An 18,061-nucleotide genomic window follows, 5' to 3' on the forward strand; every position below is an offset into this window, starting at 1 on the left:
AAGGGTCCTTTCATGCAAAGCACAAAACAAATATGTAATGGTCTTGATAGTCTTTGGTAAATTTTAGCAATGACAAAAGCTGATGTTTTCATTATAATTTATAAAAAAAAATATATTTATTTAAAAACAAAAACGTACCATGGGAATGCTCACAAAATGCTTTCTGATTTTTCTTCAAGTTTTATTCCAGTCTGAATATGTAGTAGATAATTTAGTGGTTCAAGCCACAGAACATACCGTATTTCCTGAAATTTGTCTCTTGATTACTTAGTTTTCTTTTTTGGATACAGAATCAAGATCTGTGATGGATTCTGCAGAAGGTAATTTCAAGAAGGTTGTTCGTGATGACACAAATGGAAGTACGAGTAAGGATGATAGTGATGATATGGATGTCGAGTGTATTGACAGTGAGGAAATAGGCTTCATTTCAACAAAGAAAAACAAAGAGGGTGGCAGTACAAGTGACCATGATGAGGAGGATGAGACCAATGACAATGCAGAAGCAGCTGTTGTGCAGATGCTTAAAGAAAAGGAAGACAGAGAAAAAGATGTTGAAGACCCAGATTATGGTAACGTTTATAATATCCTGACCACTGAAGAAGTGACACAGCAGGAATCACAAACTGAAGGCAAAGATTTCAGATTTCTTCAGAATGAGTGGGATTCCCAAAGCTCTGGTGAGGAGCTGCTGTCATTTTATGTTTGTGTCTAAGTATTTTATTGCAGTGTCTTACCTTTTGACTCTTTTATGATTAATCAGTGGGTTATGGTTCTATCAATAAGTATATGTGTGGTTCTTTTAGAAATAAGAAAACATCTTGAATTTCTGAAGATTTTGAAGCTACACGTTTGGTCGTCCCTGTCAAGAGCTCGGTAAGTACAGCAGGGTTCACTGAAAGAAATAGAATAAAAGGTAACAAAAACAATTTCTATGAACCAAGTGCACATCAAAGGGTATTATTCTTTAGTGCAGCTATATTCTTGTCACTTAGGTTTGCGGAATACCTGGAGACATAAGCATATTTAGGATTTAGTATTTCCCCGAGAACGTGAAGGAAGACTCCTTTGTGCAGGCTTCCTCTTATGTTACGCTAGGGATTGTCTGCATGTTTCATGAGCTGACCTACAATTTTAACTGTTGATATTTATTGTTTTTCAAATTCTCCATTGTGCTTTTTGAGCATGTTTCCTCACCTGTTTTAAGGATACTACTGTTATCAAATTTAAGAGAGTTTTCCTACAAAATTTTCCTTTTCATATATATCTACTGTGCCTTTTGCACATTTGTTTTCATGCATGATCTTCTGCATCTCCAGAAACCTTTCCTTGCTTGATGCGGAGAAGGATTAGTGGTAGCACAGTCCACACTGAGAGTGAAGCGTCTTAGCTGTTTCTGGAGCTGATGTGCCAATGAGATTAGTATTAATTAAAGACAGACAATTTTGATGTATGAGAGTGATGTTTTTGTTTATGCTTAATGCATCAGATATCTGACTGGGTCTGTAAACCAGAAGCTGTTGATCCCAGTCACAAAGGAAAGCTGAGTTTCCCAGGTATGGATCTAAGGTGATGTGTCAGGAACTTTTGACAGCCTTGAAGAAAGTGAGCACATTGTTACCCATATGAGTATTTATGTTCCAATAACGCATACTAGTACGGTAATATTACATATTAGACTGTGTATTACCTAGTAGTATGTAATAGACAAACATGAAAACAGACAACCTTCACTAGAAGGGCTTGCCTCTTCATCTAGACCTGTGAAAGTTCTTCTGTCTCCTTGGTCTGGCCTGTACAAAACTTCATGTCCATGGACTTTCACGGGTACCTAGAAAGTCAGTTCTAGGACGTATTCAAAACTACTGAGATACTGACTGTTTGTACCTACCATTGTCACAGTTAAGAGGTTTTGTTTAAAGTCTGGCTTAAAGATTGGTTGAGGCAAATTGTATGAAGTTTCATAAATAGTTTTGTGAAATGGGAAGGGGATGAAGAAGTCTTCTAATTCTTTGGTCTATTGAAGGAATGTGTCATGACTGGATTCCTCTTGCTGTTAAGGTATTTTTCTTGCCATAAACGTTTATTGGAGAAGGGAGGTAGTTGCCACTGTTGTGATAGTTGTTGATAATCCACTTGCTATTTTTAGCTGGAAGCTAAAGGCATGAACATTTTTGTGGTTCTCTCTTGGGCAATATTTCTTACAGAACAAACTGCAACTTCTACATAAGCGCAGAAACGGATTAAGGATGTCATGTAATAGAAACCTCAGATGCTACAAAAGTATTCAGAATTGTAAAGGAGACTATTGCTTATACATCTAGTAACTGAAAGGATTGCAAGCTATTTGGTTCTGACCTTAGATCCGAGAAAGAATGCTTTCTATTGATTTAATTAATATATTTAATGTGTAGTTGATTTAATTAATAAAAACATTTATTAAGCAAGTTATTTTATAAACTATCAGAAAGCAAGCTTCTTCTGTCCCATGTTCCCAACTTTCTTGGCATAACATTATGTACACACTACTTCCTTTTTTTTTTTTTTTCAGGTATGTCAGTTTGTTAAAAGACTTCGTTGAGTCTGAATTCTTTGTGATAGATGGGGATTCCTTAATTCTTATGTTGTTAAATGAGGAAGTACAGTATCTAACCTTATTCTACCTAATTGAATGCTTCTTGCAAGATTTCACTCAAAAAGGAGCAAAATATATCGTCGTTTTCTTCAAGGTAATGAACAACTAACGTTATTTGTTTGCTGTTTACACCATTACACTCCTTTAAAAGCAAATGTTTGATTCTAATCAGATTCAGGAAACTTCAGTGTGTCAACAAATAAGGAGATTTGTGACATTCACCACAAATAACACATTTTTTTTTCTCCCAATCTTTTTGTGTATGGGGTTTGTTCTCAATTCTTTGGAAAATTTTTAGAAATTCAGTAGTATTATAACTCATACAATTTTTTTGCTGCACAACCTACCATTAAATGTACAAAGAATGGCAGGTACCTATATTGACTTGTAGGAGATTTTAACCATGATTTTCTTGATTCATTCAAAGCTGGAGTCCTACAAAGTTATTTTTGATTATTTTAATGGCTTTGCATTTTTTCCTGACATGGAAAAACCCTTGGAAAGAGGGAGAGCTCTCTAGAAACCAAAAAAAGTAGATCTGCAATGAAGTATACAGGGAAAAATAGAACTGGGTAGTAATCATACTTTGCAAACGTGATATACTTTTAACAAATAGTCAAATTAGATTTTAACAAGACATCTTAATTGTTAATTTCTCAACTTTTGAGGTCTGATCGTATAACCTCAGTGTTTTTTTTGACATAGTTTTACATTTATATACATACCTGTATATTGTATGTCTATATGTAGCCAGATATATCTATTGCGTTTATATACCTGAAAATAATTTTTGGTTGAATTTGCTTGACATGACTAGAGCAAAATTACTAACAACGTACAAAGGCACTGTAATGATGTGATATAAAATAACATTATGATGTTCATAAACTGTAAATAGAATTCAAATATATAAATACTATACTTGCATAGTATTTATGCAATCTGAATTTGAATGCGACTTGCTGGAATGTAACTGAATACTTCCATTGTTCTCATTTGCCACAGGATGCAGAGCAGATGTACTTTCCCTATCCTCATTTTCTTTTCTTACGTACTGCGTTAATAGAACACCTGAAGCACAACACACGCACTACTGTTCATACAGAATTTTCCAATTGTTTATCACCAGCATGGGAGATTTTCCTGAAGAAAAGCTATCCTTATTTCATCATTGTATCTGACATAGGATTGACCTCTCTCCAAACCAACTATTTGACTATTTTTATTGCTCATTCATTGTCAAAGAAAATCACTATTGTACTTGCTTCAGGACAGGAATATGATACTCTTAGAGTTTATGGATATCATCTTCAGAGTATGCGGAAACACAGGTTATTTTTTCAAAAGGTAAATTTCACAACTTCTTTTTGGTTTGCAAATAAAGGTGTTAGTTCTACTTAGTGGATTTAATTAAAATATCTGTGTTAATATTATATATATATATGTTATATATAACATATATATATAACATACATATGTAATATATGTGTTATATATATTAAAATCATAAGACACTGATACACGGCTCATCTGTTGATGGTCCAAGAAACATGTCTGATGGTCTAAGAAATATGTAGATGTAAAACTTAGTAACGTGGTTTAGTGGTGGGTGGTCAGTACTAGGTTAGAGGTTGGACTAGATGATCTTAGAGGTCTTTTCCAACCTGAATGATTCTATGATTCATCCAATGATCTTGAAAGTCTTAATAGGAAAATACTGTGATTGGTACACATTTTTAAGCCTTAATTGACTTTTAATGTTATGGAATAGACTGGTGTTTAAAGGAGTTTAATTTAGAATAAATGTTTATTGGATGCTGAGTTTTTTTTTGGTGGGTCTGTGTATATGTGTATATATGTATATGCATATATATATATACATATATATATATGAATGGTTTCTGTCGGTGTCTGTGGCTAGTAGTCCCTGATGCATTGTATCTGTTGACTTTTGCATATGATTTGCCTTCTGCACTTCTTAGTATGAAAAAGATCTGCAATGTCTCTGTGAAGCCACAGTCAGGTACAAAGAACCATCCCTGTGTCTGTATGGACAACTCAGGCTGAGCCTGGAAAGTGTACAAGAAGAGGTAATTTTACCCTTTGCATCCTTTTCTGTTTTCTTCTCAGATCAACTCTCTCTCCATTCCTTTAACTGAAATTCTGTCCTAGCCAGAACTGGGGGCTCTTTCACTTATCCTGAAGTGACAGCCTGAGGACAGGAAGGTCTCCTCTGTGCCCACTCTTCACAGCAGCTTAAAGCTCTTTTTTCCTTTGAGGTTCATTAAAGTAGGTTCATTAAAGTAGGATGCTCCAGCTGGAGGCTGGTGGGATCCATCTTGTCAGATATTTTCACCTTAGTGACTGCCTTTGTCTTGTAGAAGATGGGAACTAGCTCATTCTTTAATCTTGTTTTACAAAACTGTAGCCTTAAAAAAATAAAAAGTGTTCACATGGAACCATTATCACCTTTAGTGCATAACATACAATAATATACCTGTACCAGTTTCCTGAGCATGTTGTGACTCCACTTCTGCTCCCGCTGAGAACGATAGGAGCTGTTGGCTTCCTTGGACTTTAAAGGGATTGGTGCTGGTCCAGCAAGCTGAATTTTCAGTCCAGATAAAAATGCTGCTGCTCGTAAAGCATTTTAAAGTCAGTAGAAACACAGCTGCCTGGTGGCTGCTGCTGCTATTTCATTTTATTATAATTATCTTTCCTGAGGCCAGCTCAGTAATGAGGTACACCGGGAGCAGGAACCCTTCAGGGCACAGCGAGGGCAGGCAGCTGCTCCCTGCGGTGGGGTGGCCGTGGAGGCTCCCTCAGGGGTGGTGGGCCAGGGCCCCACAGCCAGGGCCTGTCCCAGTGCCCCAGCCAGGCGCTGGGCAGCTCCAGGACCAGGCATCGGGCCTCCCTCTGGGGACAGGGACAGGCTGAGGCTGGGCCAGGATGTGGGCCTTTGAGGCTTTGGGGACCTGGAGACAGGCCCTGCCGCCCTGCTGTGCTGTTGTTGGGGTAGGGACTGACAGCCCATGGGGACCTGGGTTCTGGGCAGGGTATGGGGAGCCCCAGGGGCAGTCAGGGTTGCCTGTTGGTGCACCTCATGAACCTGACCCAAGGGAGGCTGTATTTACTAATGATTATGCACACTTTTCCTTTTGTAGTTTTCAAATCCTTTTTTTTTTTTTTTCTTTCTCATTCTGTGATGGTACTCTTTAAGGAATAAAACTTGTCCTTGTTTTGGTAACTGTTATTATAGCAGTAATTTGTGCTAGTAATAATGTTGTGATTGCAGGTTTGCCGGACTATCCCTCTGTTGAAACAGCTGTGGCCTGAAGGATCTGACATTCAGCGTGTAGTCTGCGTTCTTGCTTGTGCAGTGGGATTAAAAATCTACAGTGATATGCTGAAAAATGCACATGCTTCCAGGGGAGCAAAGACAGAGAAATCAGAAAGAGTAAGAATGTTATATATCTTTTCAGCACAGTGACTCTAAACATTTTGCTAACAGAAGAGATGCTTCTTCCGGATCCCAAGCTGAAGAGAGGGTCAGATGCTTCATTTGATTGCACCTGTAAGGGGACTGGTTCAGATAATTTGTGGGGCCACAGATTCTCCAAAGTAGTGTGGTGTGTCTGAGTGGCACCATCATTCCTGCAGCAGCGGCTGTTCCTGGGGAAAGTTTCTCCTTACAAGTGACTAGTTCCATGGGAAGTTTTACCTTAGAAGATTGTTGTGCTCTTTATTTTTCTTTTCCTTATGTTATGCCTTTACAGTAGAATACACTTTTCCTCAAATTAGCAAGACGGGGTTCTTTCTAGATGCAAAGAGTCATGATACCATTTTTGTGACTGTACTACAAGTCTTTTATTTACCTCAAGTTAACACAGAATCAGTATATCAGTAACTTTTCTAGAAAGGCACAGGAAACTGTTTTTAAGTTTTGTCTTTATTTTTAAGTCATATTCTTTTCAGAAAAGAGATTGTTTACAGTATAACTGATCTGCAGCTACCAGCACTACAAGAGTGTTCATTTTGAAATGTGTGCACAGAAGTAATTACAATGCACAAATTGTTTAAATAAATCAAAATTATTAGCTGCTTTAACAAAGTGAAAATCACAGAATTAAGTAGAGGTGAACACAATATTTTACTGAAGGATGTGATCAACTTTTCTTCTGTCATCTCTCAACAGGGAAGAAGTAAACCACTATCTCCAGAAGCAGCAGCTGACCTCTGTAGAATGCAGTGTCTTACAGTGGTTTTTCTTCTTCATATGCCTCTTTCTCAGAGAGCTCAGATTAGGGTTATGAAATCCTGCTGGACTAAGCAAGTTTTACCAATAATAAAAATGGTGTGTATAACACTGTCTTACTTCTCCTGTCATCTGGTACAATTATCATTTCAGTTTTAATTTTTCTTGGTAAATTGCTTTAGTAGTCTGAGATCAAAGAATCGAATGTACTTGCTGGAAAGAAACTTCATCTGGTTCAGGAATCTTGTGAGCCAAAAATCAGTGGGTCTAAGAGAATGTTTGGGGTAATATCTCTGTATAGTCGACCTATTTTTAGGCATTTACAGATGGCCAGTGTCAGTATTAGGATTCTGGGCTTAGATGGACCTTGTGGTCTCATCCAGTATGGGAAGTCTGACGCCAGGCCTTCGTATTAAAGTCAATTATTGCAGTGAAGGAGATCTAGAAGTGTGCTACTTAACTGTTTCCTGATCACAGAGAAATAACAGCATGTTGATTTTCATGCCTATAAAAACTGAGGTAGTTAACCTTATTCTGGAGATGCTTTGATGCATCCACATGAAAAGGTGCTACATGAGAATTAATTGTTTGCTCTGTTTTAACAGCAACAGTTGTGTGCGCATTTTGTTCTGAAACAGCTAAGTGATAAAAATGATTGGAAACTGGATTTAACATATCTACCTGACCTAAATGATGATTCACTGCTCATAAATCTTGCACATTATTATGAGATTGAATACTCTGAAGGTATTTGTCTTTGTTGAACACTTTGCTTTCTTACATTTCTAGTTTTATTAAGCTGCAGAGTAAAAATGAGAATTTGTGTACAAGCATAAATCAACATAAATTTCTAATTACTTGTATAATAACAGATACGTTTTGTCAAACAATAGGGAATTTTTTTCATATGCAAGTCTAGAAAATCACATATTCAAATATCTCTCACCAGTAGTCATTCACAATACTTTACCATGTCATATCTTTGATGTACTTATGCAAAGGAAGCATAGGTAGTATGAGCTCTGGGTCACTGTTTTTGGGTGTTCTCAACCGTTTGGTTTTTAGCCCATTTTCTATCCAATTCATTTTGTCTTAGTTCAGCATAGTCAGAATGGAGACTAGATTCTATCCCTAGTATCACTGACATCAGAGATTTATGTTTTTTTAGATTGAGATAAAATTGGTTCAGACAAAATCTGATAATATCTTGTAAACACATGAAGCTGGGAGCTGGAACTTCAAGAACATCATCGTATATGTTAAGATTCACAGAAAAGCTGCAAAAGGTGACAGAGCAAGAGAGTATGGAAAACTATTTATAACAAAATTTCTTTCAGAGTAATTCTGTTCACCTGACATCCAGTGGTGAGCACTGGCAGTTGGTCTGTCTGATAGTAAAATACAACTTTTTCTTTATGAGTCAAGTCACAAGATGTCCTGTAGAGAAGTGTAGAGAATTTTTTAAACAAAATATAAATTAGAAATGGGACAAAGATATTTTTGTAATGATTCCTATTGTTTATTAGGTACCAAAATAGAATTCTGAATTAAAGATCTTACCCTGAAGAAGGTGAAGGTGAGAGAAACCCTTCTGTAGCTGTGGAATTTGAATTTCCACAGACAGTATAAGTCTGGTATTCTTTACAAAATACATTTTGTCAGCATATTTAGTAATTTATACCCTGGACTATTAAACACTGAATGTATGGCATCCCATCCTAATTTATTCTAATGTCCAGAGACCTTGGATAGGATTGAGATCTTTGTGCCTGATGCTGCATAGGTGAATAGGTAGGTTCTGTTTAAGGAAGCTGTAATCATAAAGCTCCTAATTTCCTTCCCCCCCCCACCCCCCTTTTCTTTTTTCCTTCTCTGCAGGATTAGAATTCCAAAAGGAACTGGGGAAAGAAGTGGAGGATGAATATCAAAGTTTATGGGACGCTGTAACCAAACTGACTGTGAAATATGGTTTTGGAGATGCTTTCCCAATACGAACTACTTCCCAACTGTTCCTTGATCAGGAACAGACATCATTTAGAGGTATTGACAACCCCAAGAATTAAAGAGTTAGAAGCATGGTCTTCATTACTGTCACAAAAAGTTTTGGGAGTAGTGATCTGATTTTTATCCTGGTCACAAATCTAATCCATGCTTCATTTATACTCTCCTTCCTTTCAACCCACTAGTGTCTGACGTTTCTTGAGAACCAATTTTGTCACGTGTTTTGCTTAAAACATTCTAAACTTTATTAAGAAGAGGTAGTTTGCAAGAAATTAGTTAAGAACTGAAGCATAATTCTACTTAATTATATGGTGTTTTTCAGCTAGTATCAACAGATGTCAAGCGGGCAAAGTGGGCTCTAGTGGACTTCTTTGTTACGATATAGGCTATTAAGGCACCTTCTAGCACAGTACTGGGACTGCTTACTTCTGTAAGTAGTGCAGGAAAGCAGATGCCTGTGAGATGGAGTAGGTTGTAGCATTCATAGAAGTAGCGTAGGTGTCTAAAATAAATTATAAGATTATCTACTCAGAAGCAAAAATATCTGCTTTGTTCCTCTTCTTCCTGTGCTTGAGAAGAAAAAGGAACAGAGGAACTGATGAACTGCTGCTTACTTTTTGCATATTTTACTTTTTGGAAATTCATTTTTAATGTAACTTGACAGAATTTCAAAGATATGATATGAAATCATACATATTTTTAATCAAACTTTTTTTTTTTAATGCTGTACAGTGTATGAAGACAAAATTCCTGCTGTAGGACTATTCCCAGTGAAATCTGATCTTGTTAAAGAGTATGCTGGAGATATTTTGAAAGACCTACCTGTTTTAGACGAGTATGTACTATGAATTTTATTAAGATTTTATATTGTATGGGTTTATTTACTACTGCCCTGGAGTTTACATCCATATTATGCTCAATTTGTGTGAGTTTAGAAATGCTTTTGCTGTGACTAGGGAAGGTTTCACATTTACGTGTACTGATAAAATACTCTGTAAATATTAACAGAAAGTTCAGAAAAGGAATGAGTAAGAGTCAGTATCTTATTTTCTCATTCAATTATTTGTTTGCATTAGTGATTCTTATTTGCATTCAGTGATTCTTATCCTATGTTCTGAAACAATTGTTCTGAATGCACAATTTGTCCTCTGATTTGTCCACAATTAAGGCCTCATCTTAAATTGCAAAGCTCAGTTTGATTTCAGGAAAAGGAAAATACTGAGTAACAGTACTGAATAAAAGTTGAGAATAGATTATCATTTTTTACATTTGCCCTGCTTGTGAAGGTGGGTTGTGTGCTGGACAATGATTACTTTTAGCCACTTTGGGAAAACAGAGATTCGTCGTTTAAAGGATATTTCTGTGAGTTATGTAGTCACATTGCATTCCATGATTGAACTATATGAAAGTGGGAAAGTGCATTTTTAATTTATTATATTTTTCTGAAAAGCTGAGGCTATCTTGACAAACTATATTTGGAGTAAAATTAAGCTCTACGTTGGTTGTCTGCCATTGTAAATTGTTTTGATAAATACTCAGGTTTTTTTATATGTTTTAAATGTTTTATTAGAGACGTCAGATAACCTTTTTAATTTCTGCTCTGTTTAATGTTTGTATCTTTCAGCAATGATCCTGCAATTTCTTCACTTACTAAATACAAGGAATTTGATGAGCATCGTCACTGGCATTCTGGCAGACCACTGACTGAGGAGTATGAACGTGTACACTGCAATGCTGATGGTAAGAAGAGCTAACAAAACCCACTTGTCCTTGCTGGCTAGAACAATACTGTAAAGGTTAACGTTGTTGTAGAGAAGGACTTCTCAGTTCAGAAAATATTTGCAACTGCGTAAACACTTGCCAAAAAAGAGCTACTGCAATAGCTAAATTATACTTGAACATACTGCAGAAATTCATCAGCTAAGTATTGTGTGTTAGCTATTAACTTAATAGCTCTAACAAGTATAAGGGAGCGTTTCTAGTCAGCTGTTCATGATGCATTCTGTTGTGTTTGCAAAATGCTTCACAGATCTATCTATATATATATATAAAAGTACATGTGCAATTTCATGTCTAAATCTATAGTTTGAGTAATGTTTTCTAACCAAATTCGTATACGTGCAGAATCTACTCAGATGTTTGCCCAGCACATGCGTAGCCAGTCAAATCTTTTGAGAACAAAAATTAAAATAAGTAAAAGAAGTAAACAAAAGGTGTTTGTATTAATGTTATGTATTATAGTTTCCTGTTTGTTTCTCAGCTTTGAGGTACTAACAAAAACAAAACATGGACTTAATTTTGATCTTAGACTTGCATATTTACATGAAATGAAGTATACGATACTGTGTGTACCAGCATGTATGCATCGCTATTTTTCTCAAAGATGTTTCCATCATCGTTACATCACACAGTGAATTAAACTCCCTCCCAGGAGGTGGGAAGTCATGGATTACTATTGGTGCTCCCTTTTGTTTAGGGTTCTCATTCAGTGAATAGAAAAATTGTTTTCCGAGCAGGCATTTGCATCATTTGACCTATGAAAAGTGTTCCATCTGTTTATCTTTCTGACTGGACAATTTTTTGCATTCTTTTTTGCACTGTGATTTCAACAGGAAATACGGAGAGCAGTCACTCTGATCATACCTGCACCAAGAGTAGCTAGAGCATCCTCCATAATGTTGGAGTTGAAAGTTTATGTCCACTCCTACTGAAGAGAGAGCCCTCTCTATTCCATGTCTTGCATGAGTCCTCTTAACACTGGACTGTATTATCTCAGTCTTTTATGTGTAAAACAGAGAGAAATACCTAAGCTTGAGTGCAGAAATATCCATGTGCTTGATACCTTCCATTGGGTCACATAAGTGTTCTTCCATCTTACTTATGTTCTGACAGTCTTGTATTCACGGGAAAGAGGTCTCTTTCTGATGATCTGAATTGACTTCTGGAGACACTTTCTTATTTTCTTTGATTGTGTGAGAAGCCTAGGCATTTTTCTCAAGCAGTTGTAATTTCTTTCCAGGTGTCCTGTCTGTTAACTTTTCCAATAATATTCTTGTGTGCCTAAAGAAGTCTGAATTTGAGTCTGACATATCTCTCAGATAGTTCAAAGGACTGTTGAATTTCAGTGAGTCTCAGTAGCAAGCCTCTTTTGAAATGTGATTTTGGCCTTTAAGTTACATTTATGCTTTATCCAGGTATCTTTTTTTGGGGGGAGGAATTCTGTCAGTGTGTTTTTGAATCAATTACGTTTATTTGCAGCAAAATCCAAAGATCCATATGAAAGAAAACAAATTCAAAAGTTACAGACTTTTTATCGTTTTTATGGAAGCACATTGCAAGAGAGCACTTCAAAGTTTATTGTATGCCAAAAGGATGCACCAGGGAGTGCTAATAATCCTGTCAAAAAGAAAAAAATGCAAGTGAGTATATGCAAGTTGCTCTTTCCAAGTCTACTTTTTACTATCCAGAAAAACATTTCTACTGTATGAATCACACAAATTAAATATTATACTTTGAATGCACTAGTAGTTTTAGTTGAAGAAAATAAATTATCTTTGTAGTTCAAATTTAATTGACTAATTGGAAAAAAGTTTGTTCTATTTGGAACATTTGATGAATGATTATATTTTAACTGACACAAGTAAATTAAAAAAAATGTAATATCGGATCTGTAAAGGCTGCTGAGATTTGGCTTATGGCCTGTAATAGTGTGTGGAGTGAAGGAAACTGTAGGTCAATTTAATTTTACTTTAAGAAGCTACTGACAAATAATGTAAAATCCACTATTTGGTTATTTACTTCCCTGCATTGTTTGGAAATATTCTCCATGAAAGATCTTGTAAATATTGCTATTAATTCTATATGAACATTTTCAGACATCACATGATATGTAACATATTCTTGTGTACTAATGAACAGTACTGAGCAATAATAATTTGAGTAATATTTCATAATAAACTATACTATCTTTATACGGGTATGGGTTATAGATTATGGCCTGTTGAATTGCCTGTGAAAGTCCGTATATGGAATCTTCTTAACTTCAAGTAAGATTGAACCCTTAATTTTATTTAATTTATGCAATAACACCTCAAAGGTATTTGGATTATTGTTACCTATGGATGAAATAATAGCTTTAAACTTAACTTTAACTGCTGTTTAATTTTTTCCACATCTGTGCATTTTTATACCACTTGTGAAGAAGCTTTTGACTTTTAAAATACAGATTAGATAAGCTTTTGAGAAGCAAATACTGGGATTCATAGATTTCGTCTCCTTCAGAGTGAAGTGCTATTTTAAAAAATCCTTGAAACACAATGTACCACACAGATGAATTGAAAACTATAATGTATCTTGAGTTTATGGATTAGTTTTTTTTCAGATGATGCTTGAGCATATAATGATGGTTAGTTCGAATATCTTCATTTTATGTAGAAAAGTAAAGCAGAAATAATTGCAGAGGAAAACAACAAGCGACTAAAAATTAAAGAAGAAATGAAAGAACAGGAGCAATGGAAAACCTTGCAGATGTCAACTGAAAAGGAAATAAAAGCAAATCTGACTGTTGGAATAAACAAATTGGAAAAGTTTCTCAAGATTCTTAAAAGTAAATCTGTGAAGTTCAGTGTAGAATTGTCAGGACTGTCTGCCTGTTTAGAAGCATGGAAGGAACACTGCAAAGAACAAGGTATGATAGCCAAATGCGTGTTCTTTATTTGACTTGCACTCCCTTTAACCAAGAAAGTGAGTGACTTTAGACGTTCTCTACAGGAATAAAGGCATGTTAAAACACTTCTGTTTTGGGAGTACTAATGGTGCTTTTAAGTGTTAACAGACTGGTCCTCATTTGCAATTTCAGGATTCTTTGAGTGAGACATAAAGAATCTGCTAAAATTAGCTGATAAATATTTTCCTGTTTCATCTTGTAAACATTGTATGCATAGGTAATTTGTTTTATTGTATACATCTTTAATGATTATGCATCATGAACACTAAAATATATCTATACAGAGGTGAATTGTTTAATTAGCTGAGTTGGCTCACGGTCTGAATAATGCTGACTTGCACAGAAATTTATACCACCATTGTTAGTGGTCTCCAGTTTCACCAGAATTAACTTATTCAATCTATGCTTTTGGTCAGAAGGATCCAAACAACTCTTTTGGAAACATGCTGGGGAGACCTGTACATGTTAGTGTGAAGTATGTAGCTAATAAGATTGAGTAACAAATACGTGAGTCAGGAAAATGAAATGGGGCAGCTCAGTTATTGTATAGATGTGAGAAGTATGACTTTCTGTTATTGTTGAGCTTGCAGAGGCAGATAGAATTGTTTTGGCGCCTGGTCTTCATTGTTACTCCTTGTAGAGCTCACAGAAGTGTGGGTTGTATTCTGGTTGTCTTTGATTAAAATGTACTTTTTAATTGCCATAAATGAGGTTGGATGGATAAGGTCTGTTCTAAAAATACCTAATATAAAAACACTTCCAATGATAGAATTGGCTCTCAAGTAACTATTGAGTTGGCTTTTTCTTTTTTTTTGAAAGCTACCAAATCTAAAGATTTAAGCAAAGCTGTTCAACTCATGAGGAGAATTCATATCCTCCTTGAAAAATATCAAGATCTCTTGGAGAAATCCCATCTACAAAAGCTGACCCAATGTCTACGACTTCTTGGATTTGAGAATTTGGCATGTTCGCTGTCTGGCCAGGTAACTTTATAGACTGTGATGATTCTATTGTAACTGGATCTCTAATTGATATAAACATAAGCATGTAACAGTGTGTAGAAAATCTATATTGAGCTTATTGTAATTATATTGTGCCTTAAGTTTAACTGTCTATTCATGCTTCAGAAATTAATGAGTAATCTTCCTTAGTTCCATGGATATATTTCTTTGCTTGATGTGAAAGAGAGTTGACACAATAGGCCACTTCCCCTTTATTAAGTGGAACTATATATGGCTGTGAAGGACAACCTGTGAAACATGTTAAGAGATGTCTATATCTCTAAGAGGTACCTGTTGTTCCACTCATCACATCAGCTGAACTCTGCATGTCAAAAATAAGAATTAAAATGTTCATTAACACACCTAAACATGCTACTTTATAGAGGAAATCTTTGAGACTGACGAGATAGATGAAAACTATATTCTGTTTGTTTTTATGGTATTACTCTACCCTGTTACTGAGCTATGATGATCGCCTCTGAGGGAAACTGACACTGAATTGCTTGTCTTCTCTAGCACAGCTGAGACCGCCAGATAGCTACTCTGAATTTGGCCCTGAAGTAATTTTTCTAAAGACTGGACTTGTGCTTTTCTGCTCACTTGCAACCTTCCCCCTGGCTGATTTAAAAGCAGTTCTGTAGATGTGATGTTACTGGGGAGAGGGGATGCTAAAGTGGTTTTCAGGTGGAAGAAGGGGGATATAACTCACAGCCTGCAGAATATGAAGTCAGTAGCAAAATGAAGGAGGATTACAATGAACCATAAAACCAGTATGACTTCAGTTTTCAGTATCTCATTTTTCATGTGCAATAGTGTTAGGAATTTTTTGGAAGCTCAATTCTGGAAATCTTTTATTGTCCTTCTTTGAGGATTGGGACTAAGAGACGAGGGAGGAAGAGATTTGTAAGACTCTTCCCTTTGGGAGTGGAAAGTATTTGTCTCCTTTTCTGTGTGAATTTGACTGATGCATGATGATAGTTTGCTTTTGGCTACATAGTTACTGTTAAGGGTGTTTGGTGCCCTGAATAAATCAAAATCACTGAATAGCTGAGGTTGGAAAGGACCTCTGGAGGTCGTCTGGTCCAGCTCCCTGCTCGAGAACCTAGAGGAGATTGCCCAGGACTATGTCCAGACAGCTTTGGATGTCTTCAAGGAGGGTATCCCCACAATTATCTGGGCAACCTGTTCCAGTGCTCAGTTGCCTGCTGTGGTAGTTTTACACCAATGGCCAACTAAACTTCACTACACTGCTCTCTGTCCCCCTCCTCAAAGGAAGAAGGGAGGGGGAGAAAATATGATAGGGAGAAAAAAAGCTCACAGGTTGAGATAAGAATAATTTAATTAAAGGAAAAAGAAAGAGGAAAAACAAGCAAAGACTGCACAGAAACAGAGAGGGAAAAAAAAAATATCCCATCAGCAAGGGATGTTCGGCCATGTCCTGGGAAGTAGGACCTAGATAAGTGTGGCAGCTGTTTGGGAGGATGGACATCTTCATAATGAGCCCCTCCTCTCCTTTCCCAGCTTTTGTTGCTGCACGGGACACCACACAGTATGGGACATCCCTTTGGTCAGTTTGGGTCAGCTGTCCTGGGAGATATCCCCTCCCCACCTCTTGCCCAGCCTGCTGGCTTTGGGAGTTTTGGAGGCAGTCTTGGTGCAGTGCCAGCCCTGCTCAGCAGTAGCCAAAACCTTGGTGCGATATCAGGGCTGTTCTAGCTACAGTTCTAGTACTTCTAGCACTGTATGTGCTGCTGCAGGAAAGCTAACTCCATCCCAGCCAGACCCACTACACCTGCACAGTACAGAAGTGTCTTCTTCCTGTTGTTTAGACAGGACCTCTTGTGTTCCAGTTTGTGTCCAGTGTCAGGACAAGAGGCAATGGGCACCACTAAAAAGAGCCTGGCTCCGTCCTCTTCGCATGCTTCCTTGAGGTATTTGTACATGTTGATGAGATCCCCCACAAGCCCAGGCTGAACGCAGCCCTGAATGACCTGATCTGTTTGCACCTACTTTTAGCAGGGAGTTGGATTAACTGATATTCAGATATCCCTGCCAACCTAAATTATAATGTGATTTTCTGATATTCTGGTATATGTTGTAACATGGAAGGCTTTGCTAAACAACTTTCAAGATCAGATGGTGTAACCAAACATGTACACGAACATTGAAATTTGTTATGTCTTACGGTATACAGGTGCTGCTTAAAAATATAATGCTTTACAAAAATTGGGATCACAATCTTCATATTGAGTTTCTTTTCACAACTTTGATTCATTGCATAAAGTGTCAGGGCAGGCCCAAGAAAAGAGAAATATAGGATGAGAAGGATCTAGCAGGTGATAGCTCAGAGAAGCCAAGCTCTGCCTTCTAGCCAGTTTCATAAGCTCTTCTGACAACAAAACCATCAAAAATGAGGGTTACTGAAGACATTGTTTACAGAACATAGTAGTCTCCTTTGAACAGATACAAGCTTATACAAAGCTATATAAGAGAAAATGTATTTTAAAATCACCTGCACTTTCATATATTTTTTGAAGCTTTCAGAGTTCCAGAGCAAAAGATGTGCCATTTTCTGAATCTCTTGCTAGTTTGCAAACCAACTTGAAATTTATTATGACCTTATAGGTTAGAGAAAAAAGTGATGGTGAGAATACAAGTAGATATGCTATTGAGGTGGGACCAGTTCGCTTCCAGCTACAATACATGGACTATTATTTGCTCAGAGAAGAGAGAAATGATCCAGATCCCCGAGTGGAAAATTTCATACCAGACACGTGGCAGGTAATGAGACACAAACCATTTGTGTGTAAAGTTATTGGAAATGACTTTTTTTTCTTCATTTTAAAATACATGTGATTCTACTTCTTGCTAAAAATAGTGTTTCACTAAGGTGAACAAATTCAGAAGATCATTTTGGATGGTATTCCATGTTCTTTCTAACCTGAGAGCTTTTCTACTGAGAGCTTGGCCCAAGGAATTCAACATAAGAAATGCCAAATCCATGGGATTTCACTGTTCATCATAATATTTGATGGTGATAACCCCCCGTTTAGGTAATCTCTGATTACCTAATCTCTAATCATCTTCTACTTATTGCTGCCTAAAGAGTGAACCATACTATGAATTGATAATAACTTTTCTGTTTAAAGCACAGTAGGTCTAACTCGGGTCTGTCTGTTATTGGACTGGGGAGACCAGCTGAATTTTCCATTTTGTGTGACCACATCTGGAAAACAGATACTTGCTTGAGAAGCACCTTTGAACTCAGCATATATGCTAATATAGAAAGATAGTGTTAATGCTACTTATTTCTCCCTTCTTGTACCATTCCTCCCCTTCCTTCTACAGACCTATTTAAAGTGAGAGGAAGCATGGAGGAAGACAGTAATAGGAAGAAAACAAATTTATTAGTGTATGCTAAGAGCAGAAGAGAAATTTGGCAGTAG

The 18,061-nt window shown here is 36.7% G+C and overlaps 1 protein-coding gene across 5 annotated transcripts in view; it reads left to right on the forward strand.

Annotated features, from left to right (window-relative positions):
- DDX60 (DExD/H-box helicase 60) overlaps nt 1-18,061 on the forward strand; it is a 49,901-nt gene that overhangs the window by 8,182 nt on the left and 23,658 nt on the right. For 3 of the 5 annotated variants that reach the window (XM_040555288.1, XM_040555289.1, XM_040555287.1), the window contains 15 exons: nt 291-677; nt 804-873; nt 2,549-2,726; nt 3,638-3,979; nt 4,615-4,722; nt 5,928-6,089; nt 6,828-6,986; nt 7,493-7,634; nt 8,766-8,927; nt 9,621-9,723; nt 10,513-10,628; nt 12,147-12,307; nt 13,323-13,575; nt 14,434-14,597; nt 17,241-17,396. In XM_040555288.1, the coding sequence (XP_040411222.1) occupies nt 305-677; nt 804-873; nt 2,549-2,726; nt 3,638-3,979; nt 4,615-4,722; nt 5,928-6,089; nt 6,828-6,986; nt 7,493-7,634; nt 8,766-8,927; nt 9,621-9,723; nt 10,513-10,628; nt 12,147-12,307; nt 13,323-13,575; nt 14,434-14,597; nt 17,241-17,396 (2,649 nt within the window). In that variant the 5' untranslated portion in view covers nt 291-304. Of the gene's footprint in view, nt 1-290; nt 678-803; nt 874-2,548; nt 2,727-3,637; nt 3,980-4,614; nt 4,723-5,927; nt 6,090-6,827; nt 6,987-7,492; nt 7,635-8,765; nt 8,928-9,620; nt 9,724-10,512; nt 10,629-12,146; nt 12,308-13,322; nt 13,576-14,433; nt 14,598-17,240; nt 17,397-18,061 lie in introns of those variants that run through there. The other 2 variants (XM_040555290.1, XM_040555291.1) reach the window with 2 other exon arrangements.

Source organism: Cygnus olor, chromosome 4, assembly GCF_009769625.2.
Source record: "Cygnus olor isolate bCygOlo1 chromosome 4, bCygOlo1.pri.v2, whole genome shotgun sequence".
Taxonomy (NCBI): Eukaryota; Metazoa; Chordata; class Aves; order Anseriformes; family Anatidae; genus Cygnus; species Cygnus olor.